The following is a 15,555-nucleotide window of genomic DNA, read 5'->3' as shown; positions in this document are numbered from 1 at the left end:
GTCTCCTGTGCATGCATCACTCCACCTGAGTACTTAGAAAGTGCCTAGCAAATGTGGCCTGACCTTTTGATGGGACACAATTGGGCAGGTGACAGGTCTCACTAGAAGCAGTGACACACCCCTGGCCACCCCTACACAACTTTCCCATTTAATTGGTTCTCAACTGAGCACCACAGACCAGCTCCAACTCTGAATGACCTGCTCAGGGTGGTAACCGGAAAGTTAAACAACTTTGGTTTTCTCAAAGACTGACAAATCATTCTCTGGCCAAACATATGCTACTTAAGAGCTGATCTCACAGAATTCCCAGTATAAATGAACTTGCTCTGAAAGCAACTGGCTTCATTGATAAGCAATTCTCCAAAAGATCCAGAATACACTTCAGAATTTCCCACCGAACTACACCATAAACAAAGTCTTAGAACACTGTGAATGAAGCAAAGCTTTTAAAGAAACCGTCTGGGTAACAGTGACAGACGTGTATTTCACTGTGTTATTTTCTCTCCGCCCCCTCCCCCGGTTTTTTTTAAATCAAACCTTGAAATGATTTCAAATTTTTTAAATCAAACCTTGAAATGATTTCAAATTTCAAATGATAATTGCCTGTTTCTCTATTATACAAAAAAATTTATTATTCCATAATAAAATATATTTTCACAGCTTTTCCAGTAACATCTACTACAATGTTATTATTTCCTTCAAAATGTACTTACATACAATATCCACTGTCTCCTTTTTAGCCTTAAGAATTTACAACCATTAATCGGTACAAAAATCAACTTTATTATGGTATAATATACATAAAATAAAGTACTCCTGTTTTACATTTCCATGAGTTTTGACAAATCATTATATCTGTGTAACTATTCTGATTGGGTTATTTAAAAGGAGAGACAGCTCTATCATCCTGCGATAGCTATTTCACATGCACACAAACGTGGACCCGAGCCCTTGAAATGCAAGAATTCCCTGTATGGCTCTCCTGGCAGATGGCACGCAGTCTCTCCTTAAGCATTTTTAGTGCCCAGGGCTTTATTATTAAAATAAGCCATCCATATTCCATAGTCCATTTCAACAACTACAATCATGTGTGATAAAGTTTTCTTCTCAAACCTAATACCTGCTCACCTGGAGCAACATTAAGTTAGAAGGCCATGGACTTGCCTTTTAGATATCTATATGCTGTTACTCTCTTCCTCTCTTATCGACCCTGTGACTTCTCCAACTTAAACAGCTCCGGTGCTTTTCCAAAGTTTCCAGAACCTGTTCAATCTTCTCTGAGGCTCCCAAGTTGGCTTCTCAAGTGGCCATAGTGTGTGGTTTGACCTGGGCAGAGTACTAAGGCAATTGCCTGCTAGATTTCTACTCAAATATTTGCTAAGTGCCCAGCATGTGCCAGGCACTTAAATATGAGTAAGATTCTACCTGCCCTCAGTAAGGTCAAATAATTCCATTAATGCAGCCTAATTAATGATTTCAAAAGTTGCTTTAGGGCTGCGGCTCATATCGAACTTGGAATGGATTAAAGTTCATATACATTGCAGTCAAGGCAGAATAATTCCTTCCAGTCCAAATGCAGGGCTTTACAGAGGCCCCTGTTAGTTTTTATGACTTTGATTTTTGCCTTATTCCGGTAACCAACATAAGAACTCTGGCAAGGTATTATCTATTGTTAATATTAAGGCAGTTAATACTTCTAGAAAAATACAGGTGTTTTCTTATTTTTCCTTACTGAAATTAAAAAGTTTCTGAGTGAAAGGTGAATTAGTCTGTGTGTTTCTACCTATAGTGATAAATACATTATTTAAGCAAAAGCCAAGCTGTGTTGTATCATTTCATGATACTACACAATGTGACGGTAAATGAGGGCATAACTTTTCTTTTTCTTGTTTTAAATTGCAGGTACTTCTCCTGGCAAACTCCTATTCACCCTTCAAGACCAAATGCAGATAGCACCACTTAGGTGAAAACTTCCGGATTCATATACAGAGGGAAGAACCTCTGTCTTCTGTCCTTTGCTCTCCACTCATTACTGTAGCATGCTGCTGGGTCATTCGCCATTATGTCTGCTTAGGGTGACCAGCCATCTCCATTTGCTAAGGACTGTCCTAGATTTAGCACTAAATTTTCCAAGTCCTGGGAAACCCTTCAGTCCTGAGAAATCAGAAAAATTGATCACTCTACATGATAGTGTATGACTGTTTAATAAAATAGCCATCATTTAGAAGAGGCCAAAGCCAAGTACTTCACAGACATTATTTTTCTAATTTAAGACAACACCAAAAGGAGCTATAATTATCCCATTTTACAGAAAAAGAGAGGAGAGTGAGAGAGTCATTTGAGCAAGATCGCAGGGGCACTTGAAATTGAATGTAGGTTTGCTTGAGTCATACCACCACATTGCACTGTCATCTCAGGGCCTGGTGGCAATTCCACACAGCAAGCTATCAATAAATACCATGGAACCAGTAATCCCTTATCATCCTTCTAGCATCCTTCTATCACCCGGTATCAGTTAATAGGCCAAGGTTGGTCCTCAAGAGAGTTACCAAGCATTTCCAGGAGGGTCCTTATGATGGGAGGAACACGTAAAAAGCCCATTTACAGGCATTGCTTTTTAACTTGCTTTTATGTAAGTGCCACCTGAAGATATGAATGCCAACAAAGTCAACTTGCCTCATGTTCCCTCACAAAGATAACACGGAACCTTTCAGGACTGGTCCATTTAAAACACATGACTATGTGTAGAAGAGAAAAATCCAGCTGTTAGGTTAGATCCTAGGGCTGTCTTCAGGTGGGACTTCCTGCGCTAGTGGGACAGAGCACAAGAGTAACAGGAGACAGGTCACACTTCTTGGCAAGGAGGCTCTCCTTGGAGGGATGCTTGCCATTTTTTGACACTGGAATTTGGGAACATGTCTTACTCTGGACCCTCCTGCTTGGTACCTGTTACATTTTAGAATCTAAATATTCACTGTGTGCAATCACATAGTATCTTTTTTTTTTTTTTCTTCACATGGTTGTGGCTGTAATTCTGATGACCAGGAAGTATCCTCCAACTTTGGCTTTTGAACTTGTCTTTTTTTTTTCCCCCTTAACCAAAGGCCAAATTCTCGCTCCAGGATTATAAGGGTTACAAAGCAACCGCTTCACTCCCATCTCTGAGTTAAAAAAAAAAAAAAAAAAAAAAAAGTGGAACTATGGGGACCTATTTTGAAACAGAAGTTCCAGAGAGAACGCACGAGTTCTGAGAACGCAGGGCCAAAGCGCCCCTCCCCACAACACGCCTACCCGGAGCCGCCATTGTATGGAGATGTCACACGCGCTATCTCAAGCTGGTCCTCCCCAAAAGATCCGGAGGTGCCCCTCCTCCCCTGGGGTGTGCCGTCTGGCTCCCCCGCGAGGGGGACGGGGAAACTAGGAGCCACCGACCCAGCCCCGGCGCCACTTGCACGGTTAATCAGTTTACCTGGAATGTGTATTTGACCGGACCCCCCTGGAGACGTTCCCTGGCCACCCATGGCCAGAGAATAATTTAATAGCTCTTCAAAGCCAGGTCCTTTCTTGGAGCCAACTCAAGACTGGAAACCTGGGAGGGACAGGTTTTACTCTTCAAAGTGAGAACAAATGCGAAAGGATTTATCACTTAGTAGGTAGTCAATAAATGTTAACTTTGTTTCTCAAGTCTGGGCTTCCCCTCCCACACAAAAGCCATCTCCATCCACACCCGATCCTGTCCCTTCCTGAAATTCCACAGGACCAGAGGTCGTTTGCATTTTTAGCTAGTGGTTGCCACTTCCCTTCCCCTCCCAGCCCAAAGCGCCGAGGTCTTTTCTCAGACTTCATTTTGTTCATCTGTAAATTCAGGCAGCGGAGCACATGTCCGCGTCCTTCCCAGGTGTGACATGCAAAGGATACATTAAATTGTGCTCATTAGGATGGGCTATTTCTAACCGCAGCCCTCGGGACAAGCAGAGGCTCGACGAGTAGATGCTGCAGCAACGTCTCCGTTTAAGCCGGGCATTATCAAGACAGCATTATAAAGAAGCTCCTCTGGGCTTCCCGTGTTCCCGGACACTGACCAGGCCGTGCGTTTAAGGCACCCCTAGGCACATCTGCACCGCAGACCAGCACAATGCGACAATACGCTTCGGCCCCAAAGCACCCACATGGTGCCGGCCCCACTTCAGCCCATCTCCATAGCTCCGGTCCTTCCTTTGTTCCTGGTGTGAAATCCCCGACAGGAAGATTATCTGCCACCCCGAGGGATCCTCCAACTGGACCGCCAAATGGCCCAGAAGATCTTGGGCCCAAGCCAATGTAATCAGTTCCCTGCAGAGGACTCTGAGGGAGGGCCAGGAGGAAGCGCGCAGAAACCCAGCGGTCGCCAGCGCGGTCCACCGAAGGCTGCCGTGCTGCTCTCCCCGGGTCCCCCGTGAGCCCGTGGCCTCCAGCAGGAAGCCGCAGATGGGCAGGCCGGGGCAGCCCCGACGTCGGGGCTGCACGGAGGACGCGCTCAGACCCCCCTCCCTGCAGCCTCCTCTCCCTCGTAATAGCATCCAGCGGACAGGCCCGCCGTCAACAGAATCTGGGCTCCCTGGTAGGCCCTTCGCCGCCACCATCGCCCCGCGCCGCCAGCTTCTGTCGTCCAGTTTGCTTTCCTTGGAAATTCACACACGCCGCGCCACTGTCCCTGTCCCCCCCGCCCCCCATCGTTCCGCACCCCACCTCCCCACATTAAAATTAAAAGCCCCAAACAGGGCTCAGGACAGCCTCTACTCCAGTCCCCATCCGGCCCCCGTACTCCCGATCGGTACTCACCGAGATTGGGGTGTCGGGCGGCGGGGTTGGTGCGGCCAGGCAGGCCGTGCAGGACCGGGCTGTCGAAGGGCCCGGCGGAGGCGGCGGCGGCCGCGGCCCAGGACGCGCCCACGTCGGCCATGTAGGCCGGGTAGGGGCTGGAGTAGGAGCCCGCGAAGCCGGCTCGCCCGTACTGCTCGCGGCCGGCCAGGCCGGCGCCCGCTGCCCCGCCGCCGCTGCTGTAGGCCGCCGCTTCCCGGGCCGCGGCGGCGGCAGCGGCGGCTGCCAGGGACCCGGTGGTGCCCGGGAAGGGGAAGCGCGGCGACACAGGCGGCGGGGTGTAGGCAGCTCCCTCAGCTCCCGCCTGACTCCAGCCGGGGCTGCCCTGCTGGGTCCCGGGCCCGGCTCCCGATGGGGCCGCACCAGAGCTGCCGCCCGAGGTGGCTCCGGACGCGGCCCCCGCGCCTCCGCCCTGGAGGTAGGGCAGGCCCAGCACCGAGGAGGGCACCCGCGGCGTGGGCACGTAGACCGGCGAGGACGCGGCGCCCGCGCTGTGCATGAAGGCGCCGGGGCCGCCCGCGTCGTAGGCCCCGGGAGGGGGGCCGTGGTTGGCGGCCATGGCCAGGCTCTGGTACATCGCCCCTGCGAGCCCTCAGCTGCTGAGTCCTTTCTCTCGCTTGGCGGTCAAGGAGCAATGCGCGGAGAGAAAATAATAATCATAAAAAATAATATGCAGGTGAGGGACTGTCACGAAAACGAAGATCAAAAATCGAATGTTAAAAAAACAATCTCTCAAAAATATATCTGTATTAAATCCATCATTGAGCAAAGGACGCTCGGCTCTTGTTTACTCAGGAAAATCCCAAATTGAATTTTTGGTTGTTCCAAGAGGCGGTGAAGGAGGGGCTGAATCCACCCCAAGGCCTGGAGGTCCCGAGCGTCTAGGAGTGGCAGAAGATGCGAGGTAGGGCCTGGGCGCGGGCGTGGGGCACGCGCCTTCGGTCACGCCGGGAGCAGCGCACAGTCTTCAGAACACGAGCAGCCTTGGGCGCAGGGCGCGGTAGGCTGGCTCCAAAGCCCAGGGCCGGGCTGGCTCTTTTCCTCCTCGCTGCAGCCAGGGTCCTAAGGAGTAAAGACAAAAGGGAGAGAAGTTCATCCCGAAATTACAGGGCCCACTTTCCCTGTGTTTGGTTAAGTTCTCCCGCACTGCAAATTCAATGGCCACTCCGGGGACCAGTTTTGGAGGCACGCGGTTCCGAGGTAACCAGCGGTCTTTGCTTTACCGGGGCCGTAGGGTCAGACTATCCGAGGAAATCTACGCGGGAGGGAGTCCCTTGGGGATGCGGGGCTTCCTGGTTATTGGACATGGAATTATTGGTGGTGATCTAGGCCTTTTTTTTTTTTTTTTTGTATTGCTTGTCAGGAAGGACTTTAATTTACCTTATTTTTCAAACATATTATTGTCACAGTATTATATACGTCCAAGGGTTTTGGGTTCCCGTGGAGTGTCTGGGACTCAAGAAATCTCAATCACCACCTCGGTTCCCCCCACCTATCCTAAGCGTGCCTGGGCATGAAAGAAATTTAAATTACCCATGGAAGATAATGGCAAACTTTACAAAGCTCAGCAACCTAAGAAAGTTTTGTTTGTAATCTTTTTAAGCTAGAAGTAGTCTAAATGTCTATAAATGAACACGGCGTATGCTACATCTGGGTGAAAAGATGTGGACATAAGACAAGATACATAGATATATGGCAAATAGATACATTTTACAGATTTTTCGGATTGTATATTAAGGCTAAGAAAGTGAGAGGAATGTACAAGGTCACTTTACAGAACTACTCAGTAGACCATTCTAATCCATTGAAAGGATTTTCATATAGAATCACTGATCCACCCATGTCTGGCGTCAGAACACCAGTGAGACTGCTTGGGGCAAAGAAGTTTGTAGGACCTGATTATATCCTTCTATCCTGTGTTTTGATTTTACCAGACAAATTTGCCGATAAAATAAGAGCTCCCTGTTCTGAAGCACCTGCTCTGTTCGGGTCCTCTTCTCCACACTCCCCTAAGTAAAAGTGCCTCTCTTCATTTTACAAAAGAGGGAACTGAAGCATTGGAAAGTTTTGAAACTTGTCTAAGATCGAAGTACAATCAAATGGGCTGGGGGACAGGATCTAAGGCTCTTGAGTTTGAGGCCGTGCACTATCCTCCCACTTTTCTCCGTAAGAAGAGGCAGCTACTTCTAACGGTGGTTTCTTTTTCATTGCAATAGTAGACTTACAAAGATATTAACTGAACTAGATGCTAAATATAGGCTCTGCCACCACTGAATGAATGACTTCAAACACATTATGTAAGCTCTCCATGCCTCAGTTTCTTCATTGGCAAAAATGAAAATATTAAAGGTATCTGTCTTATAAAATTATGGTGAGAATTATAAATTTATATATGCAAAACACTTATAACAGGGTCTTAAAAACTGTTACAATAGGCACAAGAATTTCTATATAATTATTAACTATTATTATTACAGGTTTCTAATATACCCTAAGAAAGTGCCTCAGATGTATTATGTACCGTAATAGTCATCTTTATTTTTGTAAAAAATTCTGGATATGGAATCTTTAGTACACATTATATAATGCTTTTAACCATTTGTGTAACATAACAGATAATAATGGAATTAATAACACTGTATTATAGTCACGAGTTAACTCCTAAATGATTATTATTTGCTTCAAAACTGTACAATAAATTATTGGTTCATTACTGGATATTTTCTTCAAGTAAGAAGTTTGATTAGAGAGCAGATACAAAAAATTTTCCCTGAGATCAACAACTTTCCCCTTTGAAAATGAAGGCAAAAAACTTCAATAAGTAAATACACAGGTTTAGTCATTATTTAATTTTATATTCACTGTTCACTATTTAATTTTTAAATCAAATAGTTGACCTATTTCACTTTATTTTCTGTAATACTCAATTTCTCCAGTTCTAAAACATGTTAAGCTTTTTTTCTCAATAATTGTAGGAAAGGAAGATTTACAATTTTGTAATACAACTTCCAATATACATACCAATGCTAACGTACAAGCTTTAATATGTAAATGCTAAAAATGTCAGATCTAACATTTGTCTTTCTTACATTCTCTGCCTTTTTATATGGTTGATAAATTACTTCAGAGTTGGATGACTAGACAATAGAAGGTGGAAAAAATACCCGTCTATAGCCTTGTGGAAAGACAAGAAATTATTCCCTCAAAACAATTCCTGCTTGTTCCCGTAATTGATCCTGGGAAGTGGAGTCTGCTGCAGGAGCCAAGCGGCCTCCTGAGAATGGCAGAGGTCTGGACTCCCCGTGAGGGCCCAGGCCTGCGCCCCAGTTTCTCTTCTTCTGATCCATCATCCCAATTTACCCCTAATTCACAGGCAAGACAGGAAGTGCTTTCTATTTGATTTAGCCCACAGCGCCCTTTCCGATCTATTTCTGAGAGCCTGGAGATCCAGAGTCCCCGAATGTTCGCGTCCATTTAAAAGTCACTCCTGCCCTTTCCTCTCAGCTGGCGCCTTCTCTCTGGGCCTGCGGCGCAGAAAGCTATCACACACAAACGCACTCAGAAGTGTCGGGGGGCATCACCCCATTACCCCCAATAAACCCTTTCTATGTTTAAAAGCCTGAAGTCTGCTCCTGGCTCCCCGTTTCTTTTGAGAAATACAGGAATTACTTCTCCAAGCACTTCCCCAATCTCCCCGGCGGCGCCGGCGGTGCTGCCTGACTCCCCTCGCCCCCGGGTGTGGGTCCCTCACCACCCTCTTCCCCCAACCGAAAGGCCCCTCATTCCCTCGACCTGGTGGCAATTCACGACTAGGGCATCCTCCTCTCCCCTGGGTGACCCCCCAGCCCAAAGCCAACCGACATAATGTCATGGATCCGGGAAGCTAACCGTGGCCAGCGGAGGGACGTCACTGCTCTCTGCCGGGGTTCCGGCCGTCAGCTAGTGTCACCTAGTAGTGTGGGTGAGTGGGGTTGTTAGCTTCATGAGGGTCGTTTAGCTCCCAGGACTCCGGTCAGGTCGGCGATGGGGGCGCTCAGCAGCCCTTAGCGATTTCAGAGCGCCTCCCCGGGGCCTCTGCCTCCCACCGCCACTCTGCGTCCCCAGAGTCACCGATGGGCGACAGTCCTCCATCTGAGCCCCTCCATGTTCGAGCTGTCGTGCGGCCTGTCCTAAGTCAGTTTGTCTGGGTGGTTTCGCACGGCCATATCACCACTCAGGGCCAGGCCTGCGAGGTGCAAACAAGGGCTGGAGAATCTGTACGCGGAGGTGGGATTAAAAACGTTCAAGTTCACACAAAAAGACTCAAAGCAACTTCCAATATCCCGCTCCACTCCCCCCACCCCAAATCGTACTTCGATTTAAAGAAGCTGCTAAGCTAAAGGCAAACGAAGAGCAGAGTTTGGCCAATTGGGAGAGGTGGAGTGACCAACCTCTCCTTTCCGCCTACTAGTCAGTGGCCTCTCTACTCCCTGGCAAACTAGCGCGGGGGATCTAGGAGTATCGCGGGGGGCGGGAAAGAGCAAAGTCAGGGAAGAACAAACCGTACCTGCCGGGGCTGGAGCGTCCAGGAGGGCGGGTACGCGCTCTCCTGGGCCCTGGAGCTTTGGCGGCGGAGGAGCCTCTCGCAGCCACTGTGCCAGCCGCCTCCAAGTCCCCCAGCTCGCCGCCCAGGTCCCCTCGGCCCTGTGCTCCCGCTCGCGGTCGCTGACTGGCTTGTGGGAGTCACGTGCAAGGGCGGGGGGCGGGGGTGCGCCGCGGCTGCAGCACCTCCTCTGAGCGCCCGGCTGCAGGGCTGTTCAAAAAAACTTCCCCGGCAGGCAAAGTCCAGGTGCAGAGATCTCGGAAAAAGCCCAAGTGCTACCGCCACAGCGCGGGGATTCACCCACCGCCCCAGCTAAGATCTCTTTGGTTTGCAATTTTGCCCAGGGTCAGCTTTTTCAACGAGCCCCCTCTCTACCATCTCCTCCCCACCAGCCTCCCGAAGGTCCAGGTCCTGACGCGGTGGGCAAGGGGCGGGGCTGATAGAGGAGATGGTGACCTCTTGGGCGGGACCCCCGATCGGGTGTAGGGCACTAGGTCACCAGAGGTGCCTGGCTGGCTGCAGGTCTCCGGGAGGTAGTGGGTGGTGGGGGATCTTCCTGGCTCCGGACTCCGAGTTACGTGGGAGAGACATCAGACTTGGGACTGGCACCCTCAAATCGGAGCGAAGAGATGGAAGCCTCTTTTTCGCCTTCCCAGCAGCCAGAGGAGTCGGAAAGGCGCCAGCTCCAGCCCTCAATTTTATGTATTTATGCAAAGCGTTCACCCCTGCCCGGTGACGCTTCCCATCTCCTGCGGCCTCTCCTTTCAGATCTTTCCATTTTCAGTGCAGCCTGCGGCGCCGCTACACTAATCCCAGTGACGTGGCAGGGGCCTGGGGAGCTCCGCAGTGCAGCGGGGCTCCACGGCGGTGAGGGCTCTGCCAGCGGCCTCAGCCCCCCTCCCTCGAGTGGGGGCGGGGAAGGTGGCGGGCCCGAGTTTGGAGTCGGCGTCAGTGCCTAGAGGCCCCAGCGCAGCGGGGCTGCGAGCCCGAGAGTCCCCCAGACAGGTCTAAAGGTTAATAGAGCAATCACAGGGCCCTATTACCGCGTAAAAATAACCCATCGATTACTGCAGCCTTCAGCTCCAGATAACAGCCGGCCGGTGGCTCTCACGCTTTCGGTTAAATTCCCCCCTCCCCTCGAGGCCGCGTTCCTCTCCCTAGGGCAGCTTTCTCATACCAGATTAGAGGGGTCGGGGGTGGGTCGGGATACCACCCTGCCCGAAATCTGTGCGGCTCCGAAGGAGGGTAGGGCGACACCCGCTCCTACAGTTGGTGATCGGTTGTAGATTCCCGGCTTGCGAGAGAGCATCCCGGGCGCTGAGGACGAGGCTAGGACGCGGGGCTGTGTGGAAGGAAACCCCCAAAGGGATCGTGGCCAATTCGTGGGGATTCTTAGGAAAATCCCAGAGGAAGGACTGAACGCGGCTGCGCAGGGAATTCTCCTCCCTGTGCTAAAGGTGCAGAGGGTCAGAGTGGCCTGAGCGCAGGAAGGAAAACTGAGGCTGGGTGCGGGGCGGCGGAAGGTAAGAGCGCGGACTAGACGCACCCACGCAGCCCTTGCGCCTCAGGTCGCAGCCCGCCTGGACCGGTTCGCGCCTCGGACGCTGAGGGCGGGTCCTTTCTCCAGCTTCGTCAACTCCTTGCTAGCGCCTCTGTAAAATTCGACGTTGCAGATCCCAGGCCTGAGAACATAAGAGGGTGGGGTCCTAAGGATCCCTGACCTGGACCCGGGGAAAGGCAGCTTAAATGCACTGTGAGTGTGCGACCCGTACCCTTACAGACGCAGCTGAGGAGAAGGCGATGCGCCTCTTGTGCTGTTTGCAAAGGTCCCTCATCCCCACTGGGGTGAGCAACAGGCTCGAAGCCGAAGGCCTGCGCGTGGGGCCTACAAAGGCTTCCCGGAGAGCTGAAATTCTGAGCTTGGACGAGTGGGCAGTTGCCCCGGCTTCTGCTCCGTGGGGATTTGTGGCTCCACGGATGCCAAGGTCTCAGAGCTTCCTCCACGCGCGAGTCGTGGAGGGCGAAAAAATCTGAGCTTGGGGACTGGGCGGTGAATTTTCTTTTTCTTTTTTTTTTTTTAGCAACAAGCCAGGGGCTTGGGCTAAGCATCTGGTGGAGCGGCCATCTGAGAGTCCTCACCAAAGCCAAGGACAAAGATCGCTCTCACGCAGGCTTCTTCCAGTAGTGCAGTGGGCCACAGAGAGAGAGCGCGTGTGCTGAGGTTCGCATTAACTGGGTGCTATACGCCGATCCTCCCCCAACTCTTCCCCCACCCCCGGGGCCTCTTGGAACGTCAGTCCCCTCCTCTGTACAGTGATGGAGGCAATAACAGGCCCTTCTCTGTGGCCGTTGAGAGACCGCTGATGAAAGAGCCTCCTTTTCCTCAGAGCTGGCTTGTGAGGAACCCCGGATTCACAGGAAGTCTGCTCCTGACCAGACCCCGGACAGAGCTTTACACACGTCCCCCACCCCCCACCCCACCCTCAGCCCCGTCCCCTCCCCGCCCCCACCACCACGCTGGCGCCCTCTTGGTAGGCTAAAAGCCTGGGACCCTTGAAAAATTCGTTGCTCCTAGGAAGACCCCGGGGATAGAGATATTCGTTTGCCGTGACTTTCTCTGGGTCCAGCGCCCCAACTTGCTCCCCAAAGGGCTCAGCTCAAGGACAGTCCAGAGGGTGGTTGGCGAGTGGCCTCATCTTTTGGGGTGTTTTGCTTTCCCTCGCTCCCTCCCTCCTTCCTTCGCTCCCTCCCTCCTTCCTTCGCTGGCCTCCTCCCTCCCTTGGGGAGGCGGGAGCCGCCTGGGCCGCCGCGCGTTGCCAGGAGCGGGGAGCATTTCAAGGCCTCGCTGGCCCGCCGGCTGGAGGAGGTTTATCGGCAGGTTCCCAGGCTTCTTCCGCGTTCAGGAGGCCGCTGGGAGGGGGAGGGGGTGCTTGGAGGTTCGGAGTCTTGGCTATTTTTAAGGAGATGTTCCAGGGCGAGCCTCGAATGTGGCCCAACCGCACTCACGTCCTCTTCTGCTTTTCTTACCCATACTCCGCAGGGAAAATTTAATACTGCAAAAGTCGTTGACCTCTTTGTAGTAAAGGCCTGGGTCTAGTGGAGAGTCAAGTCTTAAGATTTTATACAAACAAAAATTACTTAAATGTACTGTACGTTTAGGAAAAGAGCTCTCCAGGACACAAGAATAAGTTCCGTTTCCTTATTCCCTTACAGCCTCTGGGACTTGAGCCGGTCCTACCCCAGCTGAGACGCAGCTGTAGGAGGGCCAAGGTATACAGAGGACTCCGAAATGCGGCTCTGGGCGGGGGAGGAGGAGTTAAACGGTGAAACATGGAATTCGCAGCGACACCAGCGAGGGTCTCCACGCACGGAGCTCCGGGATTTCCTGGCGGGACCAAGCCGGCTCGCTTTGAGCGGCCACGTCGGGTGCCAGAATCCAAGTCCTGGCTGGTGAGGCCCTGGGGCGCCCTGCGGAAATCAGCTTCGGTTCCCGCCCTACTCGAAAACCAGCGACGCCTGAAAAAACATGGGCCCCGAAAGTCTCGTAATTGAGAACAAGAAGCCCCCAAAGTGAGAGCACCAGAGAGGGGACCTGCGTAACGAATTCCTTCTGAGATGTAGACGCTTCTCTGCGTACTTGTGCACAAGGACTCCAGGACAGACAAGTAAAGCGACCCGCACTGAACGTATGCGGGTTGCTGTTCCCTTCCGAATTCGCCCGCGGGTCATGGGCGCGGCCAGGCGGATTCCTCCTCCCTCTGCGACACCCCGTGCTCACTCGCGTGGCCCACCCTGCCCCCTGCTCAAGTCGCCGCGGGCGGAGCACGGAGAGCCAAGGTGAGGATCGAGGCTAATGGAAAAACGGAGAATGAATTAAGCTGCAAGGCTACATACACCTTTCCCTCCTTGAGCTCAGTGCCTTAGCCACCGGGAATTCTTTGTGGGGAGGGGGGACACAGAGACCATCGCCTCCGCGCACCCGGAACTGAGCTCCGCACCCTAGGAAGCCGTCATCAGCCTCCCACACGCAGACGTGAGGACTGAGGCAGCAATGGTTTTTAATTGTCTTGCTTTAAAGAGTATTACCCAGTGCTGCAAAGGAAAGCCATGCTCTGGCTCGCGGACCTCCGCAAACGCTTCCTGGTGCTTCCGGCCCTGAGGACCAGAGGTTTTGGCACACTCTGTCATAGTTTTTAGTCATTTCCCGATTGCAGAACACTCTCAGATTCTGTTTTTCACGAGGAAACAACAACATCGCTGCACTAGAGGAAGGGAGAGACAGTGTTACCATCCCCCTACCAACGGGGCCTCCGGAACTCAGAAAGGTTAAGACACTTCTCGGAGGTGGTAAAGCCAGTGAGCTAGGCAATAGGTCTCAAATCTTTATTCCTGAGTCTTGGCTCTTTTTTCCATTCTATTTAATATCGAGTTTCTATAATAAAACACTTTTTAACCCCTCGTTTTGCTTTTCAGATGTTTCTAAAATTCCTTTAATGAGTACGTCAGACATCTAGAAATTAAAATCAATTTAATATAAAACAGCGTATGTCACATAACATAAGAGCTTGTAGGAAGAAAAAGAAAAATGAAAAGGAGCCTCCGCATTTTCATTAAGCTCGGGACGAATGCTACAGGCTTTTGAATGGGGCGGGTGTGGGGGGATGGGGGGGGTGGAGCTCCTCAGGTCCCGCCGGGAGCAGCCGAGGCCAGATCTGAAACCCGGTGCCGGCGCCTGCAAGTCCCGGCGCTGCAGCGGGCTGGTGGGCAAGCACGCTGCAGCCACGCTGACTCCGCGGTGCAAGCCCCTCACGCCCCTCCCAACCTGTCTCCCTCTCCCCATCCTCATCCAGCACCCACTGCCCCGGCTGCCACGAGACCGGATCTGGCTGTCCCAAGGGACCCTGTTCTTCTGGGACCTCTGGGATCTCTCTTAAGGACGTTGGCCCCAATTCTTTCACTAATGGGTCCTCCCTCTCTCCTCCTGTATCAGAGACTTTTGAAATTGCAGTGCTAGGTACCCAGTCCAGAGCGGGAGGACAGTAAATGTTCTTGAAATATATAAAATGTCAACCATTGCGTTTTATTTATAGGCTTTATGTTCCCAGAAGTTGTAGATTCGTTTATCTGTGGTTGGTTATACATTGCCATCCCCGCCCCTCCCCCCACCCCACCACATACACCTCAGAAGGTAAGCTTTATGAGGTCAGTGACCATGGCTGGCACTTAACAGATGCTCAACAAATGTTTGTTAAATGATTAAAAATACAAACGGGATTGCTAACAACATCTCCCAGGGTTCCTGGGAGTTGGAGAATGGCACACTCCCCTCAAAGGGAAATGTGTCCTCTGGCACACAGTAGGTGCCCAGAGTCACCACCATTTCTCAAAGTAAGACAAGGAAGCCCAGGACAGACGGTGAGAGAGTCAGTCCCCCAGTCTGGGTTGCTGGGAGTGTTTTCCTGTGTGGTTCAGCTCTACTCTCCCTCCAAATCACCCGCCCACATTTGGGCTGCCAATAAGGGAGCCTCGGAGCCCTGGGCTCTGGGGTCTGCAGGAAGAAGAGCGGAGAGTCCGGATTGTGGAAGTCACGTTCAGCTATGGAACATGGTTAGGTGCCCAGACAACAGCAATCTGCGAGTGAGGCTGCCGGGTCCCTGGGACAAAAACAGACGAAGGACACCAGGTGCCTCGTGTCCCACGGCATGGAGAGCCCAGACCCATAAATTCCGGAAAGACAAAGAGGCCCAGTTAGACTCCACAACCTCGGAAAAATGGGTAGGAGGGGGTGGAGAGAGGCAGAGAAAAAGAGAAAGGATAGAAAGGGAGAAAAGAGCGGAAGACAGGCAGAGAGGAGGGCAGAAAAGACTAGGGACAGGCCTGAGAGAGCCAGAGAGGGATGGGGTTCATTCATTCGTTAGTTCATTCATTCTACCTTTATTGAACACCTGTTCTGTGCCGTGAACTTTCAAGGTGCTGGGATTCAGCACGGGGGAAAATAGAGGAAAAAATCTGCGTTGGGAGCTTATATTCTGTAAGAGGAAGACAGACAATAAATAAGTCAAATAAGAACGTTAAATGGTGGAGTGTTATGGGAAAAAAAAAAAAACCCAGCA

The 15,555-nt window shown here is 51.4% G+C and overlaps 1 protein-coding gene and 1 long non-coding RNA gene across 7 annotated transcripts in view; one reads left to right on the top strand and one right to left on the bottom strand.

Moving 5' to 3' along the window:
• GATA4 (GATA binding protein 4) overlaps positions 1-15,555 on the bottom strand; it is a 73,497-nt gene that overhangs the window by 38,953 nt on the left and 18,989 nt on the right. For 2 of the 6 annotated variants that reach the window (XM_016160914.2, XM_016160918.2), the window contains exons 1-2: positions 9,407-9,550; positions 4,822-5,922 (exon numbers count right to left, since the gene is read on the bottom strand). In XM_016160914.2, coding sequence (XP_016016400.2) covers positions 4,822-5,437 — 616 coding nt within the window. In that variant the 5' untranslated portion in view covers positions 5,438-5,922; positions 9,407-9,550. Of the gene's footprint in view, positions 1-4,821; positions 5,923-8,748; positions 8,890-9,406; positions 9,552-15,555 lie in introns of those variants that run through there. The other 4 variants (XM_016160915.2, XM_016160916.2, XM_016160919.2 and 1 more) reach the window with 3 other exon arrangements.
• LOC118612434 lies at positions 9,678-13,891 on the top strand. The gene is made up of 3 exons (XR_004954884.1): positions 9,678-9,850; positions 11,524-11,663; positions 12,656-13,891. It is a non-coding gene; the product is annotated as an uncharacterized LOC118612434 (long non-coding RNA).

Source organism: Rousettus aegyptiacus, unplaced genomic scaffold (genome assembly GCF_014176215.1).
Source record: "Rousettus aegyptiacus isolate mRouAeg1 unplaced genomic scaffold, mRouAeg1.p scaffold_m13_p_16, whole genome shotgun sequence".
Taxonomy (NCBI): domain Eukaryota; kingdom Metazoa; phylum Chordata; class Mammalia; order Chiroptera; family Pteropodidae; genus Rousettus; species Rousettus aegyptiacus.
This window is presented reverse-complemented; position numbering and strand designations above follow the sequence as displayed.